This window comes from Biomphalaria glabrata, chromosome 2 (genome assembly GCF_947242115.1).
Source record: "Biomphalaria glabrata chromosome 2, xgBioGlab47.1, whole genome shotgun sequence".
In the NCBI taxonomy this organism is placed as follows: domain Eukaryota; kingdom Metazoa; phylum Mollusca; class Gastropoda; family Planorbidae; genus Biomphalaria; species Biomphalaria glabrata.
In genome coordinates, this window is record NC_074712.1 from 33,963,777 (window position 1) to 33,988,741 (window position 24,965).

At 34.6% G+C, this 24,965-nt stretch overlaps 2 protein-coding genes across 4 annotated transcripts in view; one reads left to right on the forward strand and one right to left on the reverse strand.

Annotated features, from left to right (window-relative positions):
* Positions 1-374: 374 nt before the first annotated feature.
* On the reverse strand, positions 375-9,759 carry LOC106061848 (putative RNA-binding protein Luc7-like 1). Of its 3 annotated transcripts, none has more exons than XM_013220067.2 (9): positions 9,533-9,759; positions 5,820-5,914; positions 2,894-2,992; positions 2,630-2,740; positions 2,383-2,526; positions 1,955-2,131; positions 1,571-1,800; positions 968-1,054; positions 375-799 (listed from the first exon to the last, which is right to left on the reverse strand). In XM_013220067.2, the coding sequence occupies exons 1-9, from the start codon at positions 9,591-9,593 to the stop codon at positions 685-687; spliced, it is 1,119 nt and encodes a 372-aa protein (XP_013075521.2). In that variant the 5' UTR covers positions 9,594-9,759; the 3' UTR covers positions 375-684. The 3 variants fall into 3 exon arrangements, with proteins under 3 accessions (XP_013075521.2, XP_055876150.1, XP_013075522.2); XM_056020175.1 differs by having other exon boundaries at positions 375-802; positions 9,533-9,758; XM_013220068.2 differs by lacking the exon at positions 5,820-5,914 and adding an exon at positions 5,643-5,711 and having other exon boundaries at positions 375-802; positions 9,533-9,757.
* Positions 9,760-22,272: 12,513 nt separating this feature from the next.
* Positions 22,273-24,965, forward strand: part of LOC106079747 (chitotriosidase-1-like) — a 174,250-nt gene continuing 171,557 nt past the window's right edge. Inside the window, exon 1 of the mRNA XM_056020174.1 lies at positions 22,273-22,844. The gene's annotated coding sequence lies outside the window, so the exon portion shown is untranslated. The remainder of the gene's footprint in view (positions 22,845-24,965) is intronic.

Consider the following 24,965-nt stretch of genomic DNA (forward strand, 5'->3'; position numbering starts at 1 on the left):
TCAGGGAACATGAAATGCACCAAGATACCTGTGTGTAGTCGCTGAATGAACTCTTTATGTTGTCTGTTGTATTTATGTGTATTTTTCTGTTGTGTTGTCTTTATATGAGAAACGAGTCCTTGTAATCACAACAAATTTCCGTAAGGATCAATAAAGCAGTCTTAGTCTTAGTACCTATGAGGTTTTCATACTGCCTTTATGCAATTACGACTCAGCTCAAGTCAGGCATTCAGATTTGAGCCCCCTTGATAGCTACACATCCCCACATCCTTACATGTATAGTAAAATATTAATTGCTGCTAAAACTACAGCATTAGCAAGCCAATGATCAAGACATAAAAAACAGACACTGTAAATATATTAAAAAAACAAAATAAGAAGCCAATCTTTTATTTGACCTTTTACAAGTACAATCAAAGAAAATAACCAACAAAACAAAATAGGACATTGGGGGAAAGGAGCTGGATGTAATCCAGAAACTAATTCATCAAACATGGGACATATTCAATTTAAAATAAATTCCTTTAAGAAGCTAATCACCAGATATAAAAATGAACCATAAACAAAATCCTACCAGTTCTATACATAAGTAAAATCTCAAAAGTAAATTGAATAAAAACTTCCCATTTCATGACATTAAAAAAAATGAAGACTTAAGCCCAAAGTTTATCATAAGAAATATCATCATTCTGCCTTCTTTTCACCTGACCCAGAACGTGACCGATCATTGCGACCCCGACTGTCTGAGCGGCTTCTCCTACGATGCTTACGTCTAGAGTGACTGCGTGAACGATGCCTTCTGCTAAAAACAAAAAAACAACATATTTTTAAGTATTGCAATTGAAATAATGAATTGAAGCTTTTGAAATAATGAACCAAGCTTATTTAATTAAAACTGCTTATAATATAGTAAAACAAGATTATGTTTAATGCATTTTTCTTAATTCAAACATGACACTTTCCTTACCCATTTCTAGAACCAGAGCGAGAGCGCCTGGACCGGGAACGACTGCGCTTTGATCTTTTTCTGGAACTGCGATCTCTGGACCTTGAGCTTAAAAAAGAAATAAAACCAAATACCAATAAACTACCTATTTCTTGAAGTATCCCAAGTAGGAATAAAACTTGTGTCATGAAGCCATCAGTAGACTTTATTGTTCTCTCATGACTCCCCAAGTCTTTCCTTTTATTAATATGCAACCCTTCTTTTAAAAGGCACCATTTGCTGTTACTCAAATTCTTTAATGCTAGTGCTACTATTTGTTAAAATATTAAGTTCTATTTTTTTCTTGTATCCAATTATTTGTTATGAGAAGAGACAAGAATTAAAAACAACACTTTTAAACTTCAAACATGAGAAAGAATTAAAATATGTATTGCACTCAAGTCCTTCATTACAACAACCTTAACTGTATACAAAAAATGATTTTAAGTTTACAATGAAATTAAATTAAAATTATGTAGTCATTGATGTACCCAGGATATATATATATATATATATAAATAAAGAGCTAATAACAGACAATACATTTTTAAAAAATGTATAATAAATTATTTCGTAGGTACATACCTTCGCTTCCTCCTATGCCTGTCAGGGCTACGGGATCTTCTTCTAATTCTGTCCCTGCTTCTATCTCTCCCACCCCTATCAGCATCTCGATCGTATGTATTTTTATTCCGACTGGGACTGCGGTCTGAGGCAGCCATACCCCTTGCTCTATCAGCATCTTCCATTTCCCTTCTCTGTCTTATTTCTTCTTTCTGTGCTTCACGCTGAGCTCGTCTGTCAGAGACCAGAACCTGTCAGTAAACAAATAGTTCAATTTTATCAATCAATAAAGACTCAGCCTAATATCATGTACACAACCATAACAATACATTGAACACAGCTCAGCTACTTTGCAAGGATAACAATAAAACCTAATGGTTGTTGGAATTGAACTTCAAAGGTTACCTTCAAATGATCCAACTTTTCTCTAATTGTAATAAAGCCAAGGTGAAGTTTGCCTCCAAAATGATCTGCCAATCGTCTATCATTATCATGGATGCCCAGATAAGCACCACATACTTCACACACACGCAATTTTTGTTGCTGATAACTTGAAGCTGGCATGGAATTCCTGAATTCAATCTAGAAACAAAGATTCAAAAGAGGATTGACTCTCACTATTACTCTGCCAAGTTTGTTTATCATAATGACAAGCCCACACAGTTAATGCTTGGTAACAAAGGTTAAAATGTTTTATAAAAGCTAATTAATTCTTAATTTTGACAATTTCAATTAACTTGCATACATTTTTGCACTGGGCTAACATTGTTTCATTGTTTAAAATACAATGGCACAATAGACAAGTGACCCGATCTTGACATGAAATCACATACCTCTGCTTGACTTTTCTTAGCTTTGAGAGCTTCCACTTCTTCCAGCATTTTGATAGATTCATCTACTTCTCCAGCAGTAGCAATTTCCTCTGCTCTTGCCATAAGTGTACCAATCTGTTCACCAAGAGCATGAATTTGCTCTGCCTAAAAATGTAATGTTCAATAATGAAAAGCTACCATGGATAAGAATGATGCTCTAGAAATTCATATTACAATTTAATGTTTATTGAGCAGTTTGTTCACAAACCTTGCTATTAGCTTCTTCGCTCAGTTCTTCCTGAGTTTCTTTTAATCGACGTTTAGCAACTTCTGTCTTTCTGTCACAGTCAGCTATAAAGCTCTGAAGATGTTCCATGGCCTGTTCAATAAACAATGACAATGAAATAAGAAGCTAATTTTAAAAAAAATATATACAAAAACACAAAAAACAAATCTTGTATTAAAGAGACTATTAAAGAACTTAAAAAAAAAAAAACATTTGACACACCAATGAGATAAAAAAACAACTTACATCAATGTCATAGAAGTAATCCTTTGACTTGGCAGCAAGCTCATAGTCTGCGCGAAGAGCCAGGTCATGTATGTTCGGGCAGTCTCCAAGATCCATACGCTACAATACAAACAAATTCAAAATATCTTCCAAAGATTAGCAATTATTGACTTAAAATGCAAAGTGAACTATTTGTTTTAATATAAGAACAAATATACTTCAAACATCAAAACACAAAATTCTGATTAAAAAAAAAAATATTTATGTATTATAAATAAGTATACTATTGCAAATTATTTTAGTAAAATATTAAAAATACAGTCTAACCCTAGATTGCAAGCATAATTTATTCTAGACTGTGCTTAAAACCCCAAAAGATTGCACATGGAAGCATATTCTCCCAAAACAAATTAATACAATAAAAAAAAAAAAGTGTTTCAATAATAAAGGAATAAACCGTACCAATAAATCAATATTAAATTGTGGACTATTAAAGTAATTTGAGATGTGGAATGTAAAAATATTGTTAGTTTGACAATCGTTTCTGAAAAACTGAATTACATGTTCAATATTGGAATGTAAAACTCAGTAGACTTACACAGGTTAGTTTTTGCCCAGATTCCTCTATGCCTCTACTTTTCATTAAAACTTTGTCCATTTATTTTTTAAAAGTTATTTACTTGTACAGTGCAACTGAGTTCTTATTCTCTAACGTAATCATAATAACCCAAAATGCTGAGGTTTCAATTTGCAAGATTATAACTAAAAGTGTTTCAACTCTAATGGCAGATATTTTCATACACACCAAGACACTGTCTGGATACTTAACATCTATTATCACTATGGGAATATTGAAGAATAAAAAAAAATGGATAAATATAACCACAGAGATAAGCTGATGGTTCAGTTGTGACCTTATAGTAACCATTGTAATTCATAGCCTCATCTTTTTAAGACAAATAACTAGCAATCTATAGCCAGACTGTAATCAACAAGCTGAAAAAAAAAGCTAGGCAATTTTCTATACACTGATGTACATACAATGATGCTTAAATTTCTAGTTAAACCTAATCATAGTCTTCCGTAGCATCAAAGAGCATTAAAAAAAAGCAAATAAGATCGGCCCTACTATTTTAAAACATATTTTATGTGTCATCTTATACATTTTAAAAATTTTCCCAAATTAGTTGGAAAATTCCAGATGCTTTATTTGCTACTGGAAATGTGCTACTGGACACATTAATGGTTAACAGTGACTAACTGGGGTGAGTCTGTCTAGCAAGTCTTGTCCATTCTAAAACTAAGACAGTTTTATTGATCCTTACTAGAAATATTTTTAAAAAAAAAAACTTCCACAAAATAGAACAAACACAACATACAAAGAAAGGAATGCTGTGATGATATTTGCAGATACAGCCACAGAAAATTGTCATAGCTGCAGAAAACAAAAATCTGTTTCCAATCACTCACACTTATGTCCAGATATAAGATCTACAATAGGTCAGTGTGATCATTGTTAATATATTGCTGTTGGATGAATGATTGAAGTCTGAGAAGCATAATATGAATTTCTTGCAAGGGTCATGTCTCTGACAAAGAAGTTTTGAAACAGGCCAATACACATAATATCTATGCACTTTAAATATTAAGAAAGATTTCTTTGGTTTGACATGCCCACTGCACCCAACACTCACCGATAGGGATGCCTGCAGTATCACAACTATCAACAAAACTATGTTAAGAAGAGAGCAATGAGACAGATAGTGTAAGCTGGCACAACTCTTACAGAGATCAAAAGGGATAATGTGACCTTAAGGGAAAGAGGAAAGCTGTTTCATCCTTCCAATGCAAGAACTGTGACAAATTTTGCCAGATCTGGCCTGTTTAGCTAAGCAGATTCTGTCACACTCAAATAACAATTAGCACCTGGGACATTGTCTGATATGTCAGGGATAACCATTTTATCCCACCACCCATTGCGGTCTTCCTTAAAAGCCTAAATACTTCATATGGAGAGAAAAATATGATTTTGAAGGGGGGAAAAGCATGGAAGTTTACTAATATCACACAATTGTTTTGGTCATATCAACTGAACTCTTTGCAAACGTTCTTTTCCTAGAAAATTCATAATGATAAGTTTTAAATAGTATGTATGTAAAGGCATGATAAAAAAATTTTCTGAACTAATTTTTCATAAAATCACTAAATTCATGAATGACTAACACATGGATATGCATAAGACATATTTTTTTAAAAAGAATTATATCTGAAAAAGAAAACAAGTTAAAAATATCTAACAAAATTTACAGTACAGAAGAAACAAGTCTATTTATCAATGTATACATTTTTATAGGTTTCTTCATATATTATTAGCTAGGATCCACAAGTTATTGACTCTTCAAAATTAACACCAGTCAGTAATAAATTACATACTGATGTGAATTGAGTAGTATTAAGATAATACAAACATAATAATTCATTTATAAAAAATCCTAGCAAGAGATGAATTCTTCCTCCAAGTAAGCAAAAGCTGCATTATAAGAGCATAAATCTTAAGTTGTCAGGAGAAGAGGTATATGTTTACCAGGTGACAAAGTAAACATGTGAAATCTTAATAGATAAGAGAATGAGTTTTCCCACCAACAGTTGAACAATGTTTCATCTATCACACGCCCAACCATGTGATAGGTCCAGACCAAGAAATCATATACAAGTCATTTAACAAAGGATGGCGATTCAAAATGGGTCCAACTCACGGTTTCTTACGTACCCAATCCTAGCATGTCAATGTATGTTACAGAATGACACACCAACCTGATCCCAAGAAGCATTTTCGAAGCTATAGGAGGAATGAAGAGAAAAAAATGAAATTAAAATAATTGCTTGGAGGAAATAAATGATAAAAAGAGGGCTGGCAAGCCAAGAACTTGCCAAAACAACCACTCACCGTGCTAGCCAGAATATCATGAGGACAACAATTCAGTAGGAAGCTCTTACATACCCGAGGGTCATCAAACCTCACTCGATACTTGTCACTATCGCCTACATTCAATGAAAAGTTATGAAGAAAAAACAAAAACGTCAGTACATCTTTAAATAAAACCCAAGCAACTGTTAGGGAGGTATACATACATGTTGCTGTGACTCCGATGGAAAGTCTACTGGAGACTGACCTGGCCAGTTCTTTGCTAAACTATCATGAGCTCTACAAACGTTTAACGAAATCCTATTTCAACCAGAGCATATTTTTAACCAGTTTGGTAGCCCCAGGTAATGAAAACTGCCCAAAAATTCTAATTCTCACTGCATGTGATTCATTTTATTAATCTAGACTAAGAAAAAAAAAAGCCAGATTATTGATGGGAGATGGGTGAAAATGGGTGGAAAATTTTTAAAAGTGTGGGTTTGCTCATTTCATAAGTAAGCTAACAAGAAAAAAAAAATTTTAAAATATGCTCTGTTTAACTAAAGTATATTTTAAAAACTTTAATTGAGTTTATCTAAGGATATAATTTTATTTAAATGTCTGACCAAAAAAAACAACAACTTTGCAGAGCTCAAAACAAAATCTAATGTGCATACATACAACTGAACTGTCCTCTTCAGTTCCTTGGAACATTTACAATGCTTAAATCTATAAATACATACAGTTTGACTTGACTTTACTTCAGATTAAAATCCCATGAACTAAATAATAAATTCAGAAAATCTATCAGACGATTAAAATCCAAGTAGGACTTTGAGGAAGATTTTTAAATATTAATTCAAATAATTGGTAACTACTAAATTGTTCTAAACCTCTACTATACTATAATGCATACCTTACAAAAGCTAAAAAAAATGCTTATTAAATGTAAAAATACTTAAAATCAAAACTATTCTGTGCATCTTTTAATATTGGACTTGAACATAGATCTAATTAGTTAAAAAAGTAAATGAATACACTTGTAAACATATTGTATATCTGCTGTTTCAGACTCTGTATTTTAGTAATGCTCTATTATAAGGTTAGGCTGTATCAATAGACTATACCATATGAGACCCCTACATCAAAGATCAAGATCAATGTGTGATGTATGAGAAAAAAAGGGGAGCAATAGCAAGGTCATCAACCAGGCATAGTGATTCTGAGCTTTAATTGGAATCTGTTTGGGTTTGATATTTTGCTTTCCAACATGTAAGATTGGATTAGTCTAGGAAAGGGGGGGGGGGGGACTACTAGAAAATGCTTGAAAAACACTGAATTACTAATTTAGCCACTTTCATTTGTTTTCTTCTTAAGTAAGAAAAACATCTTGTCAAACTCAATTACTAAACTTAAAACTAGTCTAGGAAGAAGAAAGTTAAGTAAACATGATGTAGGGAGGTGAAATTCCAGAAATTCCACTGTCCAAAAATGGCGTAAAATCTTGATACAAGAGTTTTCCCTTACTGCTACAGGTCTTTGAAATCAACTATGCTCAGTATATGTTAACATATCATTGCTAAAAGGAGTGAATTCGATTACTTTTGATGATGGAGAACATTTTTGTCTTTGACAATTTAAAAAAAATAAATTATTTAAATATTTTGCATTGAAAGTTTATAATTATATATATACATTTTTATTTTTACTGATACTCATTACAGGTAAGTCTTAAAGTGTTGATTGTTTTCTGCTAATAGTACATGTGTCTGGCTATATTCCTACCAATTTTTGGATCGACATCTTACAAATTTGAAAAAACTAAATAACATTGACCTCAATGGACATTTCATTTTTTTTTTATAGAAGGAATTGTGTTTCCTCAACAAAGGAAATTATAATCTTGTAGCAGATATTATTAGCTATAGATCAAGATACTGTTTAAAAAGTTTTTACCTTGCAATTTTTTAAAAAGCGCATTTGAAAAAAAATTGTTTCAGGCGATTTTGATCCCAATTTTTTTTTATATTTCGTTATTTTCTGTCATCACTACGCCCATATTTTGTCCACACCACTCTGACATTTCTTGTAGCCCAAGACCTGATAATTTCCTTCAATATTTACATTTTAAATTCTAAACAAGTGAAGTTCATAAATATAAATGAAATCAGAATTGTGACAGAATAAGCTAGATCTAATATTAAATTTCTTATTTAATTATTTAATAAGAAGATCTATCATCCATGAAACTCAATATCAACTTTTGACCTGGAGGAGTGTCTCGCCCAGCTTAGCCAAGCTCTCCTCTCACATTCAAGTTCCATTGGCTCAGTGTTGGGTCAAAACATAACAAAAATATCATACCTTTCTAACTGCTAAACATACAGTCATAATTTATACACCATTGGAAAGTTCTGTTAAGGTATTTTAATATGTCTAGACTCTAGTAATAAAAAATTGTTTTTTCAAATAGATCTATAAATTTGTTATTTCACCTCCCTACATCAGTACATGATCATGATGTAGCTAGGCGATAAAACCCGGAAGTGCGGAAGTAAAAAACGACAGAAAAAGTTGAGATTGCGATTTTGACTTTTCTTTTACATAGGCCTCACTTGCAAATTTATTACACTTACGAATGAAATGTGAGAAGTTTTAAACTTGTGTTATCGATTACTTTAGACAATGGCCTAACTAAAGCTTAATTAAGTTTTTTTTTTAAAAGTTATTTATCATTTTTAAATTTATTATCAAAAATACTCTTTTGTTTTTAGCAATACAAGGTCCAGGAAAATGCCCCATTATTCTTTTTTTTTTTATGCTAGATATCATGCCTGGCAATAATTCTACCAAGTTTTATCGCAATATCTCTGTCGCATCGCTCAAAAACTTGAAAATACGGTTAGCATTGTGGGCTATGGTATTTACAGTTTTTTGTGAGTTTTTGATAAGGAAATTTCGTCATGTAAGGCCTAATATTCTGGATAGTTTTTGTGTATTAATTGTCGTTGCATGAATTTTAAAGTGCATTTGAAAAATAATTGTTTCAGACGATTTTGATCCCACTTTTTAAATATTTTGTTATTTTCTGCCATCACAACGCCGCCATTTTGTCCCCGCCTCTCTGAAATTTCTTGAAGATCTAGACCCAATAATTTGTTTATTTCATCAATATTTACATTTTAAACAAGTAAAGTTCATAAATATAAATTATAAATGAAATCAGATTTGTGAGCTAGAAATTCACTATGAATACTACAATACTAGATCTACTATTAAATTTCTTATTTAATAAGTAGATCTATTGTCTACGAAACTCAATTCCAACTTTTTAACTTTTTGAGCGGGGGGTGTGTCTCGCTGGCTTAGCGAGCGAGACGCTCTCATCTTACTTGTTCCATGTCAACCAATGAATGTTAAGCCAAAACGACACAAAAAAATCCTAACTTTCTAACTATTAAACATACAGTCATAATTTAAACACCAATGCCAATGGAAAGTTCTTTCAAAGTATTTTAATGATGTACTAACGAAAAATAGTTTTTTCAAAGATTAATTTTTTATTTCACCTCCCTACAATCCTACATGTAAGATCTAGAGAAAATTACGGTAGTTCGATATAGTCTCAGTCTATTTGCCTTTATGTAGTAGTAGTCAATAGACAGTCAGTCAGTACACGACATCTATTCTAGTGAGACACTCAGAGTAGACACTGAATTATGAATAAAATATTTTAAGTTAAAAAAAAAAATTACCATCGCGAGTTGTTCCCATTAATTCATCGAGCATAGCTCGAATCTGATCATGAGCAGTCATTTCTTTATATAAAGAAGTTAGTTTCTAGATATCTAAACTCAATTAAATTGTAATTAGATCTATATTTATGACTATGCGTAAAACAAGAGTCTACATAAGATCGATCTAGACCTAGATCTAATAACACTTCCCTAACTGTTGGCAAAATGGCTGTATCAAACGAGTGTCGTTTTCCTGTTTATGAAAATAAAAAAGTTTTTACTTCTTTGATAAAATAAAAAAGAAAGGGATCAAAACAAAAAACAAATAAAATGGCCGAAAATTAATGAGCGGTGCAGTGGATCTTTTCGAGAATCAAAAACTGTCAAAACTGTACAACTCATTGTTATAAAGTTAATAGCAAATAATAATAATTACCCCCCCCCCAAAACCCAACAAAAACAGCAATGTTTCCGATTGTATTGATGTAAAAATCTAGGACTAACCGACTCAACTTGGTTCCAACGAAAACGTTGCGGAAAGGATTTTTATTTAGCCTACAATGGAGAATGATGATTTGATTTTTACAGACAGCTAATTGAAACAGCGATCTGTAGCTATAGTTTGCCCTCGTTACACGCTTCTTCAATGGTTGCACAGTTCTCTTGTGCCGCTTATGTCACAAGGGTACGCCTCTGACAGGGGCGTAGCTATGGATTTGAGGGCCCGAGCGGATTGACCTCTTTGGGGGCCCTTGCATTTTGATATTCGACACCATGACATGAGATAATGTATTTAATAAATATATAACCCTACATTCAAATTAATACAGTATATCAGTAAAGTTAACAAGAAATAATCATTAAGACTCTATTAATGAATAATACAGTTGTTCATGGGCGAAATAACACCTTTCAAATTCAATTCATATCGCTTCACGTCGTGCTTTCTGTGCAGCAAAGACATCTATAACATCATCTACATCTATAGTGTCTAGTAGGCCTATTTGTGACTCCACTAACATTAAAGTCATGCTAAGCCTTTCTTGCGCCATATTGTGCTCCTGAGATAGTTTTTGATTAACTTGAGCTTATAGCTACACTTAGCCAACCTCTACATGAACTGGTCTGCAAATGTTGGCAAAAAGGTGCTGTGCTTAGGATCTGCGGGATGCAAAGATCATCACCCAGTACAAGAACAAAGGTGACAGAAGCGACTGCAACAACTACAACTACTACAAGGGAATCTCTCTCCTATGCATTGTAGCAGAGGCAAAGTCTTTGCTGGAGTGATACTTCCCAGGCTACAAAAAACTTGCTGATCGAGTCTATCCAGAATCACAGTGCGGCTTTCGCTCAGGGAGATCCACAATTGACATGGTTTTCTCCATCCGTCAACTTCAGGAAAAGTGCAGAGAGCAAAGAATGCCTTTGTACCATGGGCGTAGCCAGGGGGGGGGGGGTTGGGGTTCAACCCCCCCCCCCCCCGAAATGACCCCCCCCCCAGAAGGGGGGGAGTCGGAATTTAGTGACTGATTTTTTGCTTTGATTTTGTTTATTTTAGGTGAGATTTTAATACTGAACCATCACTTGCCCCAGCACAACCAAAGGGGTTTTGAGTTTAAAACCCCCTACCAGGGGGTTTTGAGTTTAAACCCCCCTACCAGGGGGGTTCGAGTTTAAAAACCCCTACCGGGGGGGGGGTTCGAGTTTAAAACCCCTACCAGAGGGGTTCGAGTTAAAAAAAACATACTAGGGGTTTTGAGTTTAAAACCCCCTACCAGGGGTTTTGAGTTTTAAACCCCCTACCTGGGGTTTTTGCAGTTAACTCCCCCTCTTCTATAAAACAAAACAAAAAAAAATGCAAACGAAAATCCCCTAATTCCAAGAGCACAGTTAAGGAAGATTTTGATTTGAAAACCCCGTCTAAAATTTACAATAAACCCCCTCTTTAATATAAAAAAAGCAGCTAATTACTCACTCAAAATGTTATGAGCGTGGCTAAATTGTTTTGACTCAGTTTTGAGTTTAAACCCCACTTCAGCGGGGTTTGAAGGTAAAAAATATCTCTTTAATAATAAAAACAAAGCAAATTATACACTCAAAATGTTATGAGTGTAGTCAAAGGGGTTTTGAGTTTAAACTCCCCTCCAGTGGGGTTTGAGGAGAAATTTAAATACATCTTCAGTGTAAGAAAAAAAGCAAATTACGCACTCAAAATGCTATGAACGTTGCCGAAAGGGGTTTTGAGTTTAAACCCCCATTCCGATGGGTTTGGTGCTAAAAATACATCTTCAATATAAAAAAAAAAAAGCAAATTACACACTAAAATTATTTGAGCGTAGCCAAGCTAATCGGGGGTTTTGAGTTTAAACCCTTCTTCTACAGATGGCTTTTTTTTTAAAGTTTAAAACCCCTCCAGATGGTTTTGAGTTTAAGATCCCCCTACAGAGCATTTTGATGTGGAAAACCCCCAACAGAAGATTTTGACGTTAAAACTTCTCTTTTCGATATAAAATCTAAAGCAAACTACAGTCACTTAATTCCAAGAGCATATTCAAGAGAAGTTACACATTTTTACCAGTGGCAGGGCTCCATTAATAAACTGCAGTGAATAGTCATCTACCGAAATCGAAAAACACTAAATTTAGCTCAACAAAAATGGCTAAGACAGATTTTAGGAGTCAGTTATAGAGTTATAAATCAAGGAAATCAAGAGATATTTTCATTTTTTCGACTGCTGTATCTTTGTATGAATCATCTGAATAGTGATACTTTCCTTCGACACGGTGCGGACTTGAAAGAGAGCTTCCACATCCCTGTCGATAATCCATGCGCCGTTTCTCAAGGGACCGTTACATGGCGAATCCTGCACGGTTAGCTTGGTACAACATAGGAAAATGGCGGGGGTTCCCGGTGTGCTCGGACTTCGGCGACAGAGTGCCAGATATATCTACTTGGACCTCTTCCAGACAGAACGGTTCGTTTAAGCAGGCTTACACGCCTAGTAGTCCAACAGAGGGATAGAGTCCGTGTGCCGTTCACGCAATAATATGAAAAACTACTTATTAATTGTGTTTTAAATTATGTTCCACTTATATGCATACTAAATAGATTTTTTTCTCTTTAAAAAAATGTAAACTTTTTTTTGTGTAAATGTAGTAATTATTATGATAGAGATTATTTAACTTAGCAATACAATTGTAGAAAAAGTTTTTTTTTAAAGAAAAAACCTAAAACCGTTTGCATAAATGTGATAAAAATATGGTAAATGTAAATCTCCCTTACTAAAAAGACTAAAGCGTTTGTTACTATTAATAGTGAATAGTTGTGAATAAGGTGTATTTTTATGAAAATACTGTTACATTATTGATTTAAAAAATTAGATTTTTCACTTTCAGAAAAGAAAAAAAGTAGCCGATGCATCAGAACTTTGAATGGACTAAAATACTATGATGTCGGATTTTCAATATCTTTTCTAGTTTACGAGATCTAAACGGGACGGACGGACGAACTGACAGACCAAACAAAACTAATAGTGTTTTTCCCCTTTCGGGGGCCGCTAAAAATGAGTATCGAGCAGACGTTGTGGAAGTACAAGCTCAGTACCTGTTCTCTTCTTCTTTTCTTTTTCCATTACAAACCAATACCAAAAGATGAACTAAAATCTCTCGTCTGACATAATGTACATATCCGGTAGTTGTCATACCGTAATGTGTAATATATCTCTTTATCATTAATAGGCTATTAGTTTCTTATTAAGTTAACAGCAATGCCTGGTCGTGCGGTTATCGTGCTGGACTGATTATCTCGACGGTCCCGGGTTCAAACCCTGTTCACTGCCATCCCCCGTCGTCCAGCGGGAGGTTTGGACAAGGAAGTTAATTATCTTTAACTTTGAAGGAACACCCGAAATATGTAAAACAGAAACAAAAATCTTTTTTACAACAGCGAATGAATCTTTGAAATATTATTACTTTTGACTTTTGACGTCTTGATTATTCCTTGCGAATAGGCGGATCCGACAGGGATCCGACTGGGCAGCCTCTGAGTTTGCGTGATAACACAAACTTTCCTTGTAGTCTTGTTTTTATAGCACTTCCGTGTAGCACTTTCTTTACGCCATCCTTGCAAGATCACCTTTACTATGCGGACAACTCGGATACTGGAAAAGTACCTATCCTGCACAGATGTCAAAGGTATGAAGCGAAGGCACCTTTGATGGAATAGTTTGAGGAGCCCTAGAAGCATCGGAATTAGCACCCAGGTCTCATGCAAAAAAATGTGGTCAGAAACATTGCTTTAAAGGACACTGATTTTCGAAGAGGCCTATTCTACCATACTCTCAGTTGGATGCCAAGAATTGGATACAAATGAATTACGAACAACTGACACATTTCTTCTGTGTCTCTAAATGACCTATTATATATATATGTGCTTTGGATTAGTCTGCACGAAAAGTACGGGCGTTCACTAAATCACTCTAACAAAGTATTCGTGAAACTGTCAGCTTGAAAAAAATAAAAACCCAATGCTGACAACTCGAGCCGTACTCCATAATTCCGCAGTGATCTCCCTCAGCCCATTTTAACGCGTAATACATAAGTCTGTAAATTAAGCGTTGCATTTTTATATATAATTCTCTTCTTCCTTAATAAGGTCAGACGAGAAGTAAATGGGAAGATCACTCTATTATTTCTGCGGATAGTCACCCCACGAAAAAAAAACAGGGTGGGGGGGGGGGGGGGAGAGAACACGTAGTCACAAAATAAGAGGAAATATCACTCTTTTTTTTTAAATTTCTACCTCACGTTAAAAAGGTGTTGGGGGGGGGGGGGGGGGAGTAATCTACTCTGTAGTAACTATCGAGGCGATAGAGCACACTCAAGAGTTTCGACACCATGCAAAGATCACTATTTTATTTTTGCAACTCAGACGGAGGTAGTCATCCTGGGTAATTTTAGAGGCGAAAAAAAAAGAGGGGCGGGGAGGAATGGAAGTAGTATTCATCCGTCACTAATAGCAGAATCGGACTTAACCATGGTAGAGCCCTATGCGAAACGGATTTCGCGGGGCCAAGTTTGGGTAGGGATTATATGTATAAATCGACAGGAGGCCGCAGCAAATCTGTTATAAGTTATAAAATGGTTTAATTTAATAATTTATACACCTAAAATTAGCACGGGTCCTATAAAAGTGCGGGGCCCACTAAGGTCGCATAGGTTGCAGTGGCCTAAAGTCGTCACTGCAAAATAGCGGGGTATGCTACGCCGCCGGTGGACTAGTATGATTTATTCCAAACAGTAGGGTTACCAGACGTCCGGAAAAAGAAGGACATGTGTACATTACTGTTTTCTGAAAGTGAACCGTTTAATTCTTCGAATTGCTTATGCAAGTAGGTTTTCATAAAAATTATAATTTTTATAACCATGTACTAACAAATAGAGAGACTGTATTAATGTGGGCGGCTACAATCTTATATCTTAACACAGTGATGCCCAAACTACGGCCCGCGGGCCATACCCGGCCCGCGACGTGGTTCTGACAGGCCCGCCAAAACATCAGCACAAAATGTAGAAAATAAAAAAAGGTTGAAAAAATTATTTTCTCAATGCTAGGGCGGTGGAGAGAGCTAAAGAGGCAGAAGAAAGAGCTAAAGAAAGATGGTGGTAGAAAGAGCTAAAGAAAGAGAGGCGGTGGAGAGAGCTATTCTAGTTATTCATGTAATTTATTTTTCTATAAGAACACAAGTTAGTTTTTTTGGCGACAAGAATCGACAGTTATTTTAGAGTCTCGGACGATGCCGCGGCTGTCTTGAGTTAGCTGTGTCCTTGACATCTCATGTGTGTATCACAGCGCATCTTTTCTGTATCTTTTTGGTTCGAGTACTTTTGACATCAACATGATAGGTAACATGTCAAACTTGTACGTTAATGTCGAAGAAAAGATAATTGGATGTTGAAACTTCCAAGACAAGTAGACAGATCTTTATTAAATCTAAATTACCAAGCCAATATGTTTGATTTGTACAGAAAGTGTGGCTGTTTTAAAGAACATAACATAAAAGGCATTCTAAAACAAACCATTACAAAAATATGGAGGCACTGTCAGCTTGAGCCGCTAAGGAAAGAGTCGCTAAGTTACGTCTAGAGTTGAGCGAGGGATGAAAATATTTACCTGGAAGTCAAGAAAATGAATCGGCTGTAATGGAGGCTACAGAGTTGATCACATTTTAAGATGGGAAATGAAGCACTAACATGTGCTTGCTAGCAGTGATGGAATAAAATTGGCCAGAAAAAAAAATGCATTTGAAGCTGTGCATCCTTTCTGACATGACAACTGCAAAAAGAGTGGACGATGTTGGTGAAAATCTCCATTCAAAACTCAATGACAGAGCAGCAGATTGTGAAATCATTACTATTGGAACTGATTGACTTTCAAAGCCAGACTTCCCTGCTTGAGAAATTTCGAGCAATACAGACAATAGATTTCTATGCCCTGTTGTCTACATTAACCTTGCACATTTCCGAAAACAATGTTTACAAGCACTTAATTAAGTAGAAAAAAAACTTTTTTAGTTACAAGACTCCTGAAATCCTTGTTACGTAATTGACTTATGGCTGTAAGTAGATCTACTGCATCCACGGTATAAAACTATTTAAAATGGTTTAGTCTCTATTTCATTTTTCTGTTTCTTTTCATTAATGTGGCCCGCAGGCTGTATAAGTCTGGGCATCACTGTCTTAACATATTTATGAAAAAGGCTTTGTTGTTTTCTAAAATTATGTTATAAACAAAAATATTTGATTTACTAAATTAGGCCTAAGTATTTTGTGTTCTACAATATACTAACAATTAAAAGAAAGTGTTTATTTCTTATTTAAAAGGAAAAAAATGCATTTAGTCCGTATGTAAGTCCAATATATTAAAACAACAAACAAACAAGAGTTGCTAAGAGAACAGATGACATCCACCAACTTCTCTATTGGTGTACATTCCAATGGTACAAAGTAGAAAGGACAGGTAGCAATGAAAGAACAAAAAAAATGTTTTGGAAGAATTGCTAAGATTTTTGCAAAGTTTTTTTTATTAGAGATTTTTATCTGTAGAGGAGTACACTATCTATATATTAAACAAGATTACAAAGAGAGTTTGTGTTACACAAACTCAGAGGCGGCCCTCGTCGAAGTCGGATCCCTGTCGGATCTGCATATTCGCAAATAATATTCAAGAGGTGATTTAATTTTGATGTAAAATGTTTTACACGTTTCGGATGTTCCTTCAGAGTTGAAGATAATTACTTCCTAGTCCAAACCTCCCGCAGGACGACGGGGGATGGGAGCGGGCAGGGTTTGAACCCTGGGACATCCATAAATCTGAACGACAGTCCAGCGCGCAAACCGCACGACCAGGCAGCCATCCGATGGTCAAAAGTAATAATGTTTCAAAGATTCATTTGCCGTAAATTTAAATTTAAATTTAATAAAAAAATAGTAGATTAGTTTTAGTATATTAAAACATTACAATATTGATCAAAACGTTTGGAAATGAAAATCTACACTTTTTTTTTACACTTTAAGTTTAGAAATTGAAATTCTACATCTTAATCTAGTCTATTTTAGTCTAAACTAGATCTAGAAATTCTAGATCTAGACTCTAAAATAATTTTAATTAGAATATAAATCCAGATCTAGATATACTGTAATAAAAATCTAGATCTAGTTTAAAAAATCTAGATTAGATCTAAATCAAGATATCATTCCTTTTTTAAACGCGAGTCAAATAACGAGGCTTAATAAACATTACTATACCGAGTTCTTTTTTCATTTCATTTGAAGAATTAATTCCATATAACGTCAAAGGGAAAAAAAAACACTACGTCACACGGCCTAGCTAGACTAAAAATCGCCTTCATCTATAAGAGCCATTTATCGAGTGTTCATAGACTTTGGTGCACCGAGTGCGTTCTTTAAGCATTTCATTTAAAGAATTCATTCCATATGACGTCAAAGGAAAAAAAAAAAAACGTCACACGGCCTAGCTAGAATAAAAATCGCCTTCATCATTACGAGCCTTTTATCGAGTGTTCATAGACATTGGTGCACCGAGTGCGTTCTTTTAGCATTTCATTTACAGAATTTATTCCATATGACGTCAAAGGAAAAAAAAAACACTACGTCACACGGCCTAGCTAGACTAAAAATCACCTTTATCAACACGAGCCATTTCTCGAGTGTTCATAGACATCGGTGCACCGAGTGCGTTCTTTTAGCATTTCATTTAAAGAATTCATTCCATGTGACGTCAAAGGAAAAAAAAACACTACGTCACACGGCTTAGTTAGACTAAAATATGTTTTCATTAATACAAGCAATTTTTTCGAGGGTTAATAGACATTGGTGCACCGAGTGCGTTCTTTTAACATTACATTTAAAGAGTCCATTCATATGACGTCAAAGAAAAAAAATTCCATTACCTCACAATAGGCTAGTACCGGTAGCATAAAAAAATGTCTTTATTTACACGAGATATTTAACGAGGGTTCATAGACATTGGTGCACTGAGTTCTAATAGATATTATTTAAAAAGGATCAAAGCCATATTGTTTTTGCGTTTTGTCTGTCAGTTGGTCTGTCCGTTATCTTGATATAAAAAAAACAACTAAAAGTTATTAAAAATTGATTAACCTTTATTTTACGTTTCAAAACATCGCAATAATTTTTAGGTATGAACACAATTGAAAAGTTTATATAATAGATTGTTCCGGATGTTTGTATAAATAGTAAAAGAAAAAGAGAATTTCAGATAAATGTAATACCGTTAATTAAATTTTTTGGATGGTCTCGTATAAAAATTAGATGTACTACAGCCACGTGGAGAGATTTTCATACCTTACTTTGGTGTTTGGATTCTGTTGTCCTTAAAAATCGGATCATAATATTAACGATAATTAGATTTTTTAATGTTTTAGGTAGAAAGTTAAATGTACTATAAGAGAGTAGTGAGTTAAAATATTTTTCATAAAAATCCGTAAAAACATTATTTCGTAAATGAGAAGATTATTTGTTTATTAATTAGAAGAGGGAGTTCAAACAATTATTTGGCGTTAGTAGATTTTTAAATAAATTCGGAAATTTCTGGCGACGATTTGTAAGAAACAAAATCCGGAACTTTCTTTATCGATTACAAAACTTCGATGTTATGTTTTACAAGAAAATTAAATGTCTAAAAAGTAATTTTCAGTAATCAATTCTAGTAAATTACTTTTTTTAAAAGCCTTATGCGATTTCAAACAATCATTAGGCATAATTCATGTTTTATAAAACAATATCCGGAACATTTTTACACTTAATGAAATATAAGTCAGTCTAGAGATTATGATTTAGCATTAATATGCTATTTACATAAAAAACGGAACAACATATTATTGATAATGTGTTTCTTCAACGTTTAAGCATGGAAATTGAATGTAATATAAGTTAGAAGAGCAAACAAACATTTGTTGGCGTTGATTAGTTTTGCACAAAAAAATCCGGAACAATCAATTTTAGATACTTAAAACTATTGAGATGTTATGGGAGGAACATTAAAGGGTAAATCAGATTTTCAATAGCTTTTAGAGTTCTAGTTTTTTAAATCTAATCGTGACGGACAGACCGACCAACAGACAAAACGCACAAAAATAATCTTCTTTTATTCGGATGGGGGCACTAAACAAAAAATAAATAAAATCTGATTTTTAAAAAAAGTTTAAGGAATTGGTTTAGCACCTGATCATGTTGCGACGTTACGCTACTGCACGAAAATCGCTGCATAAAAAGTCCATTTAAAAAAATGTGCGTGATATTTACATACAAAGTGCATTATTAGCCTTTATAAACAAACAGAAATGTTTTCTTTTAATTTTAGCAGCTAGTTGACCAGAAAAAACGTCTTTAACTATTATTTGTATTTGTTGTAAACATTTCCTGTACATTTTAAAAATATATTTGACTTAGTGATACTGAAAATACACAAAAATTGTCCATCTTTGTTAGCATATTGTAACATTGCCTCCCTTACATTTACGTAATTGTTTTAGAATTGGTGTATTTTTATGAAAAAATCGCTTGCATAATTAATTTTATAAATTAAACGGTTTGCTTTTAGAAAACCAAAAGTAGCCGTTGCACCTAAACTTTTCAAGCCGGATTTAATGATGAAATAATATTTTTCATATCTCTTCTAGTTTTCGAGATCTGAGTGTGACAGACGGACAGACGGACAGACGGACATTTTGCACAAACCTAATAGCGGCTTTTTCCCCTTACGGGGGCCGCTAAAAAGAAAAATGCCTAAATTTTAAAGTAAAAGTATTGATAAGTTATATTTTTAAAAAGATATGATATATATATATATATTTTTTGCATTTTTTAGCACTGCAGACTCAAATGTACTAAGCTCTTCTGTTCGTAGTTTGTCGAAAACGTCAAGTATTCTATAGGTCGTCATCATTTCGCATTTTGCTTGAAACATATACATTTTCTAAATTACTTATTCGACTTTTGTTTTACTATATATATATATATATATATATAGGTTCCCGAGGGCGCGGTGGCTGAGCGGTAAAGCGCTTGACTTCCGTACCGAAGGTCCCGGGTTCCAATCCTGCTGAAGATTGGAATTTTGAATTTCGGGATTTTTGGGCGTCTTTGAGTCCACCCAGCTCTAATGGGTACCTGACATTAGTTGGGGAAACGTAAAGGTGGTTGGCCCTTGTGCTGGCCACATGACACCCTCTTTAACCGTGGGCCACAGAATCAGATGACCATTACATCATCTGCCCTATAGACCACAAGGTCTGAAAGGGGAACTTTACTTTATATAGATTCCCGGTCACTTCATCCCCGGTCATTTCATCCCCCGGTTATTTCATCTCCGGTCATTTCATACCCTGTTATTTTCATCAACTGATCATTTTATCTTATAGGAAATGAGCAATATTTAATATATTCACTTTTTTATTTAAATGGCAAATGAAATGACATTTCATAAGAATACAATTAAAATTAAATGCCATTAAAAACTTTAAAAATTTAACATGTATAAATATAAGGGTAATGTAAAAAAAGTGAATTTTTGTTAATCTACATCACTACAATTGATAGGCTATCGATTGTAAGTACAGAACACAATCTATCGAGATGGTATCCTGAGGATGGGTGAAGTCAGCCTTTAGTAGAAAACAAAATAAAACCTATTTTAAAGCTAAAAACAAGGTTACAAAAGACAGTTTCTGTGGAAACACAAACTCAAAATCGGCACCCGAAGTAAAATGTTTTACATAATTCGGATAATCCTTCAGAGTTGAAGATAGTTTACTTCCTAGTCCAAACCTCCCGCAGGACGACGGGGGATGGGAGCAGGCAGGGTTTGAACCTTCGATCGTCGATAAATCCAAACGACAGTCCAGCGCGCAAACCGCACGACCAGTGATCCACCCAGGTAGGCTTCAATATTTTCAGAAAGAAAATCCGAATGAAATTATATCAAAGACAAATGTGAGATAAGAATGGAGAAAGAAGGTTAACAGATCTTGTGTAGTGCCCCAACCGTCCCACAGATCAAAGGATACGTGAAAGTGAATGTAAAGTTAGATGTGAACCTGGCCTAACTAGTTTGTGGTCTATAGGGCAGATGATGTAAAGTTCATCTGTTTTTGTCGCTTACGGTTAACGAGGGTGTCATGTAGCCAGCACAACGACCAACCGCCTTTGCTTTTCCCCAACTAATGTCAGGTACCCATTAGAGCTGGGTTGACTCAGAAGTTGAAAATCCCAGTCTTCACCAGGATTCGAACCCGGGACCCTCGGTTCGAACTAAACAAGTTAATTGTTTTGAAAAGGCTCAATCTCATATTCGAATCCTCAAAAAAAAAAAAAAAAAAAAAAAAACTCTATATAGAAAAGATGTTCACGAAAATGATGTTTATAAGATTATTATTCGTCTTAAATTAGGTCTAACATATAATGCATACTAATTAGCTTTTTTTATAAAAAAACTGCTTGCATAATTAATTTTAAAAATTAGAATTTTCGCTTTAAGGAAAAAAAAAGTAGCCGTTGCATCAGAACTTTGAATGGTCTAAAATATTGTGAAGTCGGATTTTCAATATCTCTTCTAGTTTACGAGATCTAAACGGGACGGACGGACAGACGGACAGACATTTTGCACAAAACTAATAGCGTCTTTTCCCCTTTCGGGGGCCGCTAATGACGCGCCCATTTTCAAGAAAGAGCGATTGAAAAATAAAATAAAGTGAAACGTGGTCGTACTTCCACCACACCTTGGCACAAAAAAGCACTGTGTATATATATATATTACAATGTGATTGTATCCCTTATTATCTCCTACTTCGTTCACCTCACAGGCTCACAATCTTTTTTTGTTCTCTCCCCTGCTGAGTTTGTTAACCTAATCTCTACTCCATGTCCTTCTGTCTACACTGACCAAGGCAGAAGAAGAAACACAAAAAGTTACAAATCGAACGCTAAGAAAGAAGATTCCCGCCAAGTTTTCATGTTTGCAAACACGCTGAGGATCATTGAGGACAACTTACAAAGACATTTACTGACATCCTTTCTCTTTCCCGCTCCCCCAGGGAGGCGCGTTAAGCAGACCTGTTTGACAATTACTGTAGTGAAAGTCACATGACCTCCAGCAGAAGTAAGAAGATTTTCAAACAGCGACATACAAATGTCGACATTTAGGCTACTTACATTGTTTTCATCGGCGTAGCTTCAAGAGTGAGAAAACGGTCATCAGACTACTTAAAAACTAGGCCTGCTTATGTTTCAATACTCTCCTCATCCCAAAATCAGCAATTTGTTTGGAAGTTCTCGCCCCATCCACAACTTGACGACATTTTTTTCTTTGATACTTTGAAGTTTATTCACTTAGTCACAAAAAGTTCACACGTCAATGTGTGTATGTGTGGCTACATGTGTGCACGAGCTTTTAGAAGTGGTTTAACTTTGACCTTTACAAGTTATTATTGGATTTTAAAAAAGATCATTACAGCATTAGGAAATCATTGCTTGCGACTCAGAGACACAAGTCGATTCTAAACAGTGGTTTGTATGTGCATGCGTGGGTGTTGCTTGTTCTATTTCATAGGATTGATTTATTTTGGTGAATTATCTAGTGACATTATCTAAGTCTAGGAAAAGATCCTTTTGGTGATCTCATGTCTTTGTGGATGTAATGTCTAGAAAAGAAACATTTGGATACATTCTAGATCACTTGATCGTTCGCCTATACACAGATTGAAACAGACGCAATTACATTTTACAAGGTAATGTATTAAATTTGTATACTGTAGTGGTATTGCAACACTCATTAAAGTAATTCCTTTCAAAATAGCCTACTTATTTTTGCTGTATTGCCTGGGCCCAACTGAAGACTACGGGATTCGTGTCGGCCACGGGAGTCGAACACCCAACATTTCGTGTTAGTGATCTAATCATATTTAGTTCCCTTAACGGACAAAATAAAAAAAAATTAACCTAATTCTATACAATAAAAAATAACCTTTATTTCATCCAAAATACCAAATTTTAAATAGGTCAAGTACGTTTCTGTGGGCTCGCACACAAACATGGCGTATTTGACAAGTCACTCTAATTAAAAACAAACATTCACAAACACAATTTTAAAAAAAGGAGTGGAATTATTAGGAATGCTTTTATCAAAATTATTTACACATTGTTTTGTTTCTAGAATTAATATATTCAGTTTTTAAAGCTGTTTTTTTTTAAATCTGTTAATAAAAGTGTTAATGAAATAATTATTTCGCTACTTTGTTTGCTTCATGTTTTGTGTGTGTGTGCCCATTTTTCCGTCTTCCTATAAAACAGGTTTGTTCAATGGATCTCAAACTTTTGCCTGTGTCGCCCCTCCCCCCCCCCTAAACGAGAAGAATTTTGAAAGTGCCGCTTTGTAGGCTCTCATAACAGAGTCCGGAAATGCCTTTTAGATTGTAGTGAAAAAGTAAAGAACCTTAAGGACATAGCTATAACAAAATTCTTCTGTTTTATTTTTGCATAAATATTTACAATATGTTAAGAATCTAAATTTACGTATTAAATGTTCATTAAAGTTAATCCATTTAGTCCTAATCTTTTCGAAAACAATGTTTTGTTGATAATTTTAATAATAAAAAAGGCTTTTAATGGGGATATTCTTGGGAGTAGTCTTGGGGAGGCAAGTTGCCATCCACCCAAAAAGGGGGGCCTGGGTGAACGCTGTAAGCTCAACGAGCGGGGTCTGGATGCTCCCACGCCAGCGTTTTTTCTGCATTCCCACCTTCAGAACTCATTTTTTTTTATCACATAGTAAAAAGTCTCCCGTCAAAAAGGTCTAAAGTAAAAATAAAAGATTGGACAGGCCGATATTGAAGTGTTTCCTTACAACAGAGCTCACTATTCATACTGGTAACAAAAAAAGTCGCATATCAAATTGAGCCTGATAAAGGATGAGGCAGCACTGGCCAGTACTATTAACGAGTGATATATGAGGTACATGGTGACAGTGCGGCCATGAATAGTGAGCGCCAACGTGTGAGCAAGTGATCATCGAAAAATTACCTTCGTGTTAAAATAAGACGTCTCTTGCTGCGAACATTTCATTTTTTTCTCACACAAAAAAAGTTGCTCCCATTACAACAGTCAAGAGAAAAAGTTGTTCCCATTACAACAGTCAAGAGAAAAAGTTGTTCCCATTACAACAGTCAAGAGAAAAGTTGTTCCCATTACAACAGTCAAGAGAAAAAGTTGTTCCCATTACAACAGTCAAGAGAAAAAGTTGTTCCCATTACAACAGTCAAGAGAAAAAGTTGTTCCCATTACAACAGTCAAGAGAAAAAGTTGTTCCCATTACAACAGTTAAGAGAAAAAGTTGTTCCCATTACAACAGTCAAGAGAAAAAGTTGTTCCCATTACAACAGTCAAGAGAAAAAGTTGTTCCCATTACAACAGTCAAGAGAAAAAGTTGTTCCCATTACAACAGTCAAGAGAAAAAGTTGTTCCCATTACAACAGTCAAGAGAAAAAGTTGTTCCCATTACAACAGTCAAGAGAAAAAGTTGTTCCTATTGCAACCGTCAAGAGAAAAGTTGTTCCTATTACAACAGTCAAGAGAAAAGTTGTTCCTATTACAACAGTCAAGAGAAAAGTTGTTCCTATTACAACAGTCAAGAGAAAAGTTGTTCCTATTACAACAGTCAAGAGAAAAAGTTGTTCCCATTACAACAGTCAAGAGAAAAAGTTGTTCCCATTACAACAGTCAAGAGAAAAGTTGTTCCTATTACAACAGTCAAGAGAAAAGTTGTTCCTATTACAACAGTCAAGAGAAAAGTTGTTCCTATTACAACAGTCAAGAGAAAAAGTTGTTCCTATTACAACAGTCAAGAGAAAAGT